General features: G+C 31.8%; 1 protein-coding gene and 1 pseudogene across 12 annotated transcripts in view; one reads left to right on the top strand and one right to left on the bottom strand.

Moving 5' to 3' along the window:
- Nucleotides 1-5,586, top strand: part of LOC114944466 (protein daughterless) — a 115,064-nt gene extending 109,478 nt beyond the window's left edge. For all 11 annotated transcript variants that reach the window (XM_085487922.1, XM_085487923.1, XM_085487927.1 and 8 more), the window contains 2 exons: nt 29-183; nt 271-5,586. In XM_085487922.1, the coding sequence (XP_085344048.1) occupies nt 29-183; nt 271-315 (200 nt within the window). In that variant the 3' untranslated portion in view covers nt 316-5,586. The remainder of the gene's footprint in view (nt 1-28; nt 184-270) is intronic.
- LOC114944510 (ATP-binding cassette subfamily G member 4 pseudogene) lies at nt 3,837-12,478 on the bottom strand (annotated as a pseudogene). Its single transcript, XR_014925925.1, has 2 exons — nt 12,146-12,478; nt 3,837-9,581 (listed from the first exon to the last, which is right to left on the bottom strand). The product of XR_014925925.1 is annotated as an ATP-binding cassette subfamily G member 4 pseudogene (transcript).
- Between the last annotated feature and the right edge of the window lie 216 nt (nt 12,479-12,694).

Genomic DNA, 12,694 nt, shown 5'->3' with positions numbered 1-12,694 from the left:
GTGTTTAATGTATCCTTTCTTTGTTCAGAGCGGAATCTTAACCCGAAAGCTGCGTGCTTAAAAAGAAGAGAGGAAGAAAAAGCCGAGGATGGTCCTAAGTTACCAGGCCATCTTGCAGCGCACATAGCACACCCGCATTCTCATCCACATGCACACTCCCAACCACCCTTCCCCACATTACCTGTAAGATTTTGTTAAAATACAGTTTCGTTTATATAACATAGAGATGTATAATGAAATATTTTATTTAAATATATATCTTTGTTTCAGGGTCCACAACCTTCCCTTCAGCACAATCCACCACAACCGCAGTAGCAGCGGCTCAGTGGCAGTATCATTCTGTGTTAAGGGGTAGATACATCTTAAAATCGATAACAAGTTTACGAATATAACTTGCATATCTATATAGAAATTTTTTCTGCTCTCATATAAGTTGTAGGAGTGTGCAAAAAAATTATGAATGTTATTGTGATGCGCTGCGTTGATCGAAAAAAAGAAAAGGAAAGAGAATATAATTAATCGTTATATAAAAAATTGTTTCATCCAATCGTGTTTTTAATATTTTTTTTTATTTATAACGTTATTATATTATATATTTTAATATTATAATTATATTGTAAATTTTTTTGCGTAAAATTATTTTAAAATTATTTATTTTCCAATATGCATTTCAGTATTATTGTAAGTGCGATACAAGAATAGACATTATTTTTTTGCAACATTTCTATAATATGCAGTTAATAAGAAACACTGTATGCTTACACAAGCATAGCGCAAGTAGTTTTAAGAGGCATCTACCCCCTCAAGGCGGCTTCAAATTATTTTTATAAATAGCGGAAAGAAAAAAAACAAAGGAATATGGTTCCTCTCTTTCGAGATATATAATGTGTAGTACGATCGAGGTTTTATTAACGGTCGGACTTCGCTGCTGACTCATGTTAAATTGCCCATTTCTGTGTATACACTACCGTTTATGTTATAACGCGCAATAGGTAGGAAGAGAACTCGAGTTGGCGGAAAACAGAGTCACTGACTAAAGATTAAGATAAAGGCAATATATTTTTGGTTTGATTGAAGGAAGTAGGTATACTTTTCCATGATCTAAATTGACGAAATCGGCAAATTCCGATGATTTTATAGAAAACCTTTTTTAAGCTTTTTTTTTCATATCTTATATCGATGTAAATATAATATATGATTATGTCGCCTTTATATTGATCATTAGACGTTGGCAATACTGTATATAGAGACTATTGTTTACGAGCGTTCAGAATCTGAATGTGTTGAAGATGCTAGCGGTTCGTTCACGCTCGCGAAAAACGCCACCCTATAAACTGATTCGCGGTGTGATAAGAAAATTACATTCCGACACTTGCAGCTTCTTTCTTGACAGATGTAACTATTGGAAACAAAGAAAACGAGTTTTTTGCCATTTTCATATATTATTTAATTAAAAAACTCGCTTTTGAGTTAAAAAAAATATATACTACTGAATTATAATGTAACACGTGTGTATTATATACACATATGTTATATTTTCTAGATTTGGAATATATAAATAATTCGGTTGTAAGGATAGTTCGATTTGATTAAAAAAGCTGCAATTTTCAAATAACGAATATTTCTTATGACATCGCGTTGCATAAAATACTCCAACTTTTAACATCAATTTACCGTCTATTACTGAAAGAAAATATGAAAAGAGAAACATGGCTACAAAAATATCCTATTTAACAAAGTTATCAACATATTTATTTTATTATTGTTCAAGCGTTTTTTTACGGCTAGAATTGATTTGATTACGTATGCCATTTAAGTGCCATTTAGAATTCTCTTGATTTTAACATCAAGCTGGATATTATTAAAGCATTCAGTTATAGTTTATATTAAATGTAATTTATACATCCCCATTATACATATATTGCATGCAGATTAATTTTAACTGGTAAGCCATTTTAATTATTTCGAATTTGTATAAAATATTTCTATAGTAACTGTAGGAAAAATAGCGTGAACGATCCGTGTCCAAAACCGAAAGCGTACTATATAAGGGGAATAACACTATAAGAGATAACATTCGCGCATTTCAATAAATAATTTGTTAATTATTTTACTTCAATGATCGTTCGGAACGATTTTTAATTTAAGAATAATGAAGGATTTTTAATTTAAGAAGCCATTTTAAAGCATCCTTGAGTTATATATTAATCATTTTTACTAATTATATATCTTTTATGGTCTGTGTTTCGACACAAAAAGATACAAATTATAATGGAATAGATTGTTTCAAGTATTAATACAGCAAAAAGAAACATTGGATAATAAAAAACGCATGAAAAGGAAGATTTAAGAAATTCAAAAGTATTCAGATTGTACGCTTTGTTTTCATCGCAATTCGCTATGCTGAGTGCGTTGCGATATATCATCAGTAAGAATTGGAATATATTTGTATGTGCCAAGATGTATGCATTGCGAAAAATATTACAATGTCTGCAGCGAAATGTATCCTTATCACGACATATAATAATATATGTTTAAAGGATGCACTTTGCAAATGCATTATGCAATGCTTTTCATTCTCGATGTTGCTGGAGATAAAAAAAGATTTACGATGACATCCACTAGTTTTGGTATATTGTCGACTCACTCTGGACCTTCTCGGGCCTTCGGGATGCTCCTCTTCCTGCGCTATATTTGCCACTGATTATTTGGGCAAAATTTCTGTACTTATATGTACGCGATAAAGTGGAATATAGATGAATCAAGCGGAATAATAAGCTTTATAAGACGTGCTTAAGATCGTTACGAACACAATTCAACTCGCACAAGTATGAGAAGAGCCAAACCAATCCCAATCATAATCATGATTAATTATTATTAATTATTATTATTATTATTATTATTAATTATTATTATTATTATTATTTTATCAGTTAATTACCGCCAATGAGATCTTTCGCGAGGGAAAAAAAAGAACGGGACATTTTTGTTTTTGAACAAAAATATAGCTCAAACATATCTGTACCCAGTTGCCATGTATTTTAATTTATATTTAAATTCTTAAATAAATTTTATTGAAAAAAATGAAAAACCCAACGAAAACGCATTAAGTGTCCGTGCTTACTTCGCCTATTTTCTGCTCTATTTTCTTTTTCCCTTTCCGTTCGTCTATTGAGAGTAGTTTCTTACACAATGTACACGCGTAGCTATATTTTTCTTCAAAAACACGAAAGTTTTTGAGATTTAATGAAAAATTACATATTTATGTTATATGTTTCTGTTCGGGTTCTTTAACAAACTTTTTCTTTAATGTCACTCGAGATCTAAATTCATATCAAAACAAATATAGGTCAAAAACACATATCATGTATATTTATCGTGTAATTATGTGCAAAATATTTTCTCTTAATTGATTTTTAAATGACCATTTAAATGAATTTTTAAATGATCCTTTAATTCTATCGTTTTCGTAACCATGTGTTCTTCCGAATTACTTAATTTACTCACTACATTGTTTACAAAATTATATGATTATCTTAAGCGATAATATGCTGTGTATCCGAAAAAATTTCTTCAATTTTGTATACGTTGATTCTCCCTTTCTGCACATAGATATATATGCAGGATTCTCGATTTTGATAACGATTGAATGTTTGCGTTAATCATATGAATGACGATACGATGTGTCGAAAAATTTTTATAAAGTAACCTGCAGTTGGATATACACAAATGTGGAAATGTAAAATAAAAATCACTCTATGATTGCAAGTCAAAAAGCAATTATACAGGTGGCTAAGGAGTACTATTAATATTCTGACGTAATATTTGATACAATATTGACATTGTAGATATATTTTTATTTTTTGATGTTTTCAAAACAGTAAATGATATAGCAGACAAGAAAAGAATTAATAAGATTGTTCCATAACTGATTTTTATAAGCTGTAAGCTCATTTAAATATTTTCTAGATCATAGATTTATCGTAAAATCACTTTTGTTCTCGATCAGGATCTATAGACTAGGAAATCTGATCGGCAAGAACTCGCACAACCTCGCTCCACGTTTAATTAATAATCATTAATCATGCTCCGTTGCTTCGATGCAACGCTTTATAAAATTATACTTAATAAAAAGGAGAGAAAGAGAGAGAAAAGAAGAAAAAAGAGAAAACGTAACGATAATTGTACATTGCGATAAACTGCAAAAAAAGCCGCTCACAGACACTAATAAAATACACGATCACACACTTGTATTCGCGAAGGTAATCATGTAAAATAATAACGACAATAAGTAGCTCGTAAGCCAGTCTAAGCTAGACACTTGTCGATAGTCGTAGATAGTCAAAGTGAATCTGAGCGAAGACACGTCTACACGGGGGAGGGGTTTCGAAGTCCAAATCATCGGCCATAAAAGGCTCCTTCACACAGACCTTTGTACATGAAACGAAATAATTATGCTCTTAACAACGGCGTTATTTTCGAATACGTGCATATCGAGGATGGGCACCGCATTTTCGTTTAACGTATAACGAGTTGGTTGGTAAACTCCGATAAGGAATGAACTTATGATTACGGTTTAGCGTAAATAACGATGAGAGAACGTAAGGAATTATTTGTTGCGGTTTAATCGTGTAAGGGTTCAGTTTTATTGGTACAATTGCGAATCGATAATTATCATATCATGTAAGGTGTAACTATATTAGATATATAATATTGTATAATATGTAATAAAAAAAGGATTAATGCGTAAGTGGGTTGGTTGTAGACAGTTTGTGTGAATGGGCCTGAAGGATATTGAAACCGATCTTTTCGACCCTATATGCGATTAAGGAGAATGCGACTATTAATATTAACGAAGTACGAGATGAATATATAAATATATAAACTCTTCTCTTAACAAGAGAGAAAGAGAGAATAAGCGAGAGTGCGCGAGAGAAAGAATGTGAGAGAGTGAACAAATGTATCGATTGAGAAAGAAAAAAAAATATGTAATTATATCATTAGTAATATTACTATCACACTAATATAATAAATGTGCCATTTTTTCCATAATCGCAGTGTCGCCTAACGTGGCTCTTGGGCGATCCGTCAAACGTCTTGTTTTTTGTTTCTCTTTTTAAGATACGCATTCTGACATACGCTATTTGCCATCGTTTGCTTTTTTTTCTTTCTCACTCGTTATTTTATTTGTATATTATACTCTCAGTATTTTAGACAATATATTTACATTACGTTTTACGTTTTGCTCCTATGATACGTCTCGGTTTAAGTTCAATTATACTTCATTATACGCAGAACTTTACAATTAGCTACATTATGCACAGTATGTAGATACTTTTAGATATTAATGAGTACAGCACGATTTGTACTTGCTCATCGTCTCTAAACTGATGACGCCACAAAACTTTACGAACTATTACACATACAAACGTATGGAGTTCGCATACTTTGGACTCCATATTTCTCGTACCTCATGTTATAACAAGACAAGATCAACGTGTTACAATTTTCATACGCCACACATGATCATTTCTTTATGAAAAGGGAAAACGCAAACGGAAATAAACTTATTAATTTAATCTGCGAGATCGAGCCTAAAACGTCAATATTATTATTTTTCCCAATCTCATATTATCGCGTAATTCATCGTTGTGTACGATGTGGGAAATTTCATCGATGGTAAGCGGCTCATTTTAATTTGGCCATTTCTCAACTCTCACTTTGCGTATGCGCACGGTCTTGTATAATACTATTGCAAAATTATTTACACGACCGCGATATTAGCGGTCTTCTATCTAATACGCTCTCGACCCGATGCTGCGAAGCAACAGTTAAGAAATCCTATTGCGAATTTTATTTAGTGGTTTTTTTACCTATGACCCGCGTCTTTATATATATATATATATATATATATATATATATATATATATACACGTAACTCACAGATATCTATTGCTATTTTATCGTTCTTAAGTTTGTTATGTTTGTAGGAAAATATGATAAGATTATATGCATAATTTTGCATTTTTTTAACGATTCCATTAATGGCATTTTTGCACGACAAATTATTTTATTTAATTGCAAAAGTGATCGAGATAATTAAATAGAAATTTGAGATTCAACATGAATTGCTAATATTATAAAAAAATCTTTAAATGATTTATAGAATCATAGCTCTGCAACATTTATAGATTTGTTACAACCTTATTTTATAAAATCTCTGTTCATTGACATTTTTTACTTGATTAACTTTTTTATACATTGAGGCGTGAATATAAATAATTCATACTTGATAACAACTTATGACGTTTGCATATAAATTATTTATTCTACTATGTGATATTAATTCATCAATTCGAAACAAAACAAGTGATTGTGCTTTACGACATTTTCCACATAATTATACAATAATGAATAGAACGATAATATATGTATAAAATCGAATAAAATATCTGAATAATTTTATGCTAAACCCGCATTGAATGATAGCAAAAACATTCTTTTAGATCAACAATAATTAGAAATAATTCACAGTTCGATAAAATATATGTCTAATTAATAAGATATAAAATATTTTATGAGCAAACAATTTGTGAGCAAATATTTTCTTTATTAATTCTAGAAAAATTATTAACATAAAATTCAAGAGTTTTATATATATTGTATATATATTTCAAATTCTATTAAAATTCAATTAAATTTTCCTTCATAATTATAATCGTATGAAATACGAAGTTCACTATTATTCAACATTCAAGTCTTTAGCACGAATGTGAAAATATTGCCTTCGATATTTGCAATATAATTATCAAATCGATCGAATGTTGTAAACGTTATTTTTACTTCCTGTTCCATTCGTAAGTTACATAAGAATTCCTTTCGTTACAAGTTGATTCGTTAAAAATTTATTAGAAGTTTTCATTAGTTTTTTCAATATTTTAAACAAAAAACTCATTCTAAGGAACGAGATACTATATTGTCACAGCCACATCAAAATTTTTCTTTCTGATATCCAGCGAGTAATATTTTTCAAAATGTCACGTTTTATAATAACATTCCTTATTAATGATTCTACGGAAGCGAGGTATTTCTCACAGATGAAAAAAAAACGCATTATACATCACGAACAGAGCTGATAATTCTTGTGTTAATATTAACATTAATAATATTATTTAGCATAATTTGGACAATCTGTTTTTTAGCGATGAGTAAACTAAAATCCGAACAGCCACGAACCAACCAAATAATATGCTAACATCGACCCAAAACATAGGCTTAGTCATAGATAACTCTTCTAGCATCATGGACGGTACCCGGAAATGGCAATAATCCATGTTTGTCGGACAAGGTAAATTCCCTCGCTGAAAGCCGTAAATCGCCTGCATCATACCGTCTAGAGAGAATCTGAGAAAATTGACATAGCTAACATAGTAAAGAATCACTGGCATATGATTGAAGAAGACTAGATAACCGGCTAGGCATATCATCGCGCAGACTGTAATCGCTCCGAAGAATGTGCCATTAATGGGATTGAAAATGGCACCAAAACCTAAGCCTATACTCTCTGAGATGACAGACGTCAAGGTTAAAATCAGGACGAACATAAAGAACCGATTCCATTCCATGGGCTGGCTGGTTAACACGTAAGTGATACTCGCGTAAATGAAGCAGATACATAACTGCACCGGCATAGTGGTCACCAGATTGGCTATGTAATAAGTCTTGAGTTGGTACCAATTGTTGAAGCGTTCCTTCCTTAGGACGGCCATCTCTAAGGGAAACTTTAATACGGCCGGCATCAGAGTGGTGTACATCGAATACATTAAGCTTATGACGAGAAAACCTAAATTGCTAATCGTTTTACTGCCGTCGTTGCCAGCGTGTTGGAACAGCAAGCCCAACAGGAGACCGACGAGAAAGGTGATGAGTAATTTGAGGTGAGTCAACGTCCAATCTCGATACAATTGTAGCGTACAACGACGTGTGAGTATCATGAATTTCATTATTTCGGAGGGCGGTTTTATCTTTGAGAGTACAGTTGCATTTCGCTCGTCGAAGGACGCTTCCTTAAACATGCGCAATTTTAAGGGCGTCGCGGTCCTCTGGAAATAATGTTTGGCCGCCATGAGTAGTTGAGCGTCGTAGTTCCCGTATTCTCCGTTGACTACCTCCAGCATATAATCCGCAGGATTGTGATACTGTGGGCACTGAAAGCCCTGGTGGGCGAAATATTTCACCGTATTCTCGGGTTTGTCCGCGTACATACATTGACCGTCGACCATGAGATAGATATGGTCGAACATTTGATAAATCGCGGCGCTAGGCTGATGGATCGTGCAAATGATCGTTCTGCCGTTCTTCGCTAAAGTCTGCAACGCGGAGACGCATTGCAGGGACGCGAGCGAGTCCAGACCGGTAGTCGGCTCGTCCAGGAACATTATCGGCGGATTGCCGAGCAATTCCAGAGCGATGCTGAGCCTCTTCTTCTGTCCTCCGCTGAGCCGCTCGGTCCTCGTGTCTTTGGCCGCCGTTAAATTCAACTTCTTCAGGATGTTGTCGGTCAGCATCTGCCTGAACTGGTGTGTCACGTTACCGATCTTCAGATAGGCCGCCATCATCATGTTCTCCTCGACGGTGAACAGACCGTACAGATAATCCGTCTGCTGGATGTAGCACGAATCCTTTTTGTACTTGTTCAAACTTTTTACACCCTCGTTGCCGATGTAGTCGATCTGACCCGTCATTTTGCCTTGCTGCAATCCACTCAGGATGTTGAGCAGGGTGGACTTGCCGGCACCGGATGTACCCATGATGGCAGTCAATTCTCCGGCTTTGAACAGTCCATCCAGGTTCTTTAAAATCTGCTTCTTGTGTCCGCGATATCCGACTTGAATCTCGTACGACAGATTCTTAAATTGGATGTCGATCATCCGGGTCCTCACCGAGGTTTTGTACGATTTGAATCGGGACATGGCTTATCGATTTAATTCACCCACTGACAGAAACTTCCGATTGTCCGTTTTTTATCTACACACTTTCCTTCTATATCTTTTCGACCCACACTTATAAGGAAGAGACAAAGAAACGCGTAAAAACTACGATGCGTAGTACGAAAGTGTCTATTGAAGGATTGATGTGTCGAGCGGTTTCAAAATATGTTCGTCTCATTAAATAATCATTTAACCGGACACTAATAGAGTATATAATTTATATTTTGTCGTCGAATTTTTGCGCTTCTCATAGACACGAATTATTTTGCAAATTAATGTCACTGTACACATATACACACACACACAAGTTTCTAATAATTTGTTTTAATTATTTTAATTATTTAATAGCGCGATTTGATTTCATACAATATATTTAATTTATTTTCAGCACACACTTAGCATGTTATGCACTTTGCAAGTATTCTAATATACCATATTATTTCCTCTTGTAACATTCTTAATTGAAAAATTAACTCTTTTTTTACATTGCGAATCGAATCTGATCCCGCACGATATTTTTTCAAAAGTCTCTGCGATCTTTAGCGATTGTTGCTTGAAAGCATCAAATTCTGCAACTTCCTCTTCGCTCATCTGCAATACAACAATATTATATTACTATATTTTATATTTCGATTTGCATTGCAAAGAATGAAAATTCGTCGTATTACTCAATGTTACTTGATTGCAATAAAAATGATTAAATCCATTGTTACGTGATAATTTATTAAATTTGAAGTTATTTATATTAAATATATGTTTTCGCGCAACAGCCAAATATTTATTTGCTGTAAAACGTGATGTCTAAAAACATTTTAAAAATGTCTAAAATGTCTAAAAAGATGATAAGACGGGTTTAAAATATTTTCGAGTTGTCTTTTAAACAAGCACGTTGTCTAAGTCAGCAGAAAGAAATAGCCAAACGATAAATATTTCACGATTTGTAATTTTTATCCTAAATTTATTCTGATCTTTATCTATTTTGTGATCATATATATTTTGATTATTAATATTTTCTACAGTGTAAAAATATAAAAAATATAAAAAATTTGTGTGAATAAATTAACATATATCAATAAATTTTTTAACATCAATAAATTTTTCAAGAGATTGAGAAAAAAATATTAATAATATCTCAATTAATTGCTGTAATTAGAACATACAATACATACATCAAAGCAAAAAGTAAGACAATATATGTATGTGCATATACATACTATATACAATTAAAGTTACAAGTTGCAAATTGAAACACTTACTTAATACTTAATATATACAGAATCATCATCATTTTCAATATGCTGTGCTGCAACACATTACGCGTCTTATATAATATAGTAATTTGCTCTAATGAAGTCGAGATGTAACGTCAAAAGCAGCGATTTACTCGTATTGCATAAGATCATAGAACATAAAAGTTAGAATGAAATATTTGAACGGATAAAAAAAATGTAAATTTTTATCTAAATTATTTATATATATTCATTGCAATGGATTGGAGAAAAAAAATTGAACATTGTGGATGCAAAATTTTAATTTTAAAAGACTGTCAATTTGCAACCACTAGAAAAAGATATATTTTTATATTTAATCTCAAGATATTTTGACTTATGTATAAGATTATTAATAATTTTTCTCTCTCTCTCTTTCTCTTTTTTTTAATTCTGATTGCAAATATATATTTGTATTGATGTTATTGATGAAATTATTATTTTATTAATATTATATATAACTTAAACCTATAGGTTTAAGTTATAGGTTAAGGATTGAATGTAAATGGAAGCATAAAGGTTTGGGATCGCTCCTTTAAACAAGAAAAAAGCGCCTTGTAGTCTCCAATTGGGGCAACAATAAACGTATCTAATCTAATCTAATCTAATATTATATATAAGATAATATTTCTCTTTAATATATCTTGTTTCTTTCATTAGTAAAATAGAATGTTTAGTTTTCTCAAAAATTAAATATCAAATTTTGCCTCAATATTCCTGATATGGAACCTGGATGATTAACCTTCAAGATTTTTAAAAATATTGGATGCATATGGTATATTATGCATCATTATTACTCAAGGTTAAGAATGCGTCTTTGTTTCTCGATATCGGATATGTTGTGTTTTAGTCCTTTACGAGTATACTGACCCTTTTCTCAAGGTCGACAAGTCCACTAGTTGCATTATTCTTTCTATGTAATTTATTCTGTATGCGGACATTAATTGATCAAATAAATTTCTTAAGTATGTTCGATAATATAGTGTTTTATACTATTGATCATCTTTTTTCTTATTTATATAACAGATTTTATAAATATGTTATATAAATAAGAAAAAAGATGATCGATAGTAATTGCTATCTGTCATACAAAATTATAACTTGATGTGTAATAAATATTAAATTTATATAAAATATGTATAAAAATGTAATATTTATAAACATTTAATATTTATAAAAATTTAATATTTATTACATATCAAGTTACAATTTTGTATGACAAATAGCAATAATAACAAAGTAAGAAAAAGAATAAAGGTATGTTAAAAATGTTAAAGAATAAGTGTTATTAAAAATAATGGAACAAACTTGATCCTTTGATTAATAATTTAGACCTAATAATATTGAAGAAGCTTGCTTTTTAATATCTAATTTATTAAAAAAAAAAAAAAAAAAAAAAGAAAGAGAAATATGCATAGTAGCTGGCAGCTGGTTCAATTAAATTAATAAAAATTAGAAGGAAGAAAAGTTTTCATTATATCTTATGCAAACAAAATAATCTTATTGAATTTTACATTTGATATACAACTTTGATTTATTATGTGTTATTTGATTTGTGCAATCTATCGAGTAAACATTTGTCCACAACACTTTTGCAGCGATATATGTGCAGATATGAAAAAGTATTATACATTCGCGGATAATAACAATTAATTAATTTTATGCATGATTAAATTAATTAATGGTATATGTGAAATTAATGTATATATATGAACAGATGTTTAATTATAGATTTTTTAAATGATATATATGATTGTTCATGATCGTAGCATAAAATCAATATTTATTGTATACAAATTTATGTGGGAAAAATTATAATATATGTTCCTGTTTTTTTTCCTCTTATCTAACTTGCGTTTTTCGATTCACCTTGCGAATTAAATTTACCTGTTATTAAGCGAGTGATTTGCAGCACAGTGAAGATTCCATCGTTGTTTTTGCGATTTCTGCCGGTATATTTGCTATTGAGAATCTTGCTTGATGGATTTAAAATCAGAAACTCTGATGCAATTGACTAAACACACCGAGCCAATATTCAAGTAACTATGGCCAGCAAGGCAAACTGAGCAAATAAGTAGAGATTGCTGGATATACGCGTATTAAAATTGCAAATGAAAAATGTTTGCGTGTCGTAAAAATCAAATCGAATCCGGCGAGTAGGAACGAGCGACTGATTGATGCGTTTATGTCAGATCTGCCGGAGCGCGCGATGTGTTTGGAGTGATGGTAGCAAGGTACCTGAGTACATTGCATTGCTCGACACTCTACTCCCGCCAATGCGGTATAAAATTACCCTTCCTCCTTCATTTTCGCCTTCATTCTCCACGAATATGTATAATTTCCAGTTGTGACCAATCTTGCGAAACCTGTTCTAAACGTTGCATCTTGGTCCTATGCTCTTTCGAAGAATCTTGTAGACGAAGCTCACTTTCATTG

The sequence above is a fragment of the Nylanderia fulva genome, unplaced genomic scaffold (assembly GCF_048542155.1).
Source record: "Nylanderia fulva isolate GAGA-0341 unplaced genomic scaffold, ASM4854215v1 Scaffold6, whole genome shotgun sequence".
Taxonomy (NCBI): domain Eukaryota; kingdom Metazoa; phylum Arthropoda; class Insecta; order Hymenoptera; family Formicidae; genus Nylanderia; species Nylanderia fulva.
Note: the sequence above shows the minus strand (reverse complement) of the source record. Positions and strands in the feature narration are given on the sequence as shown.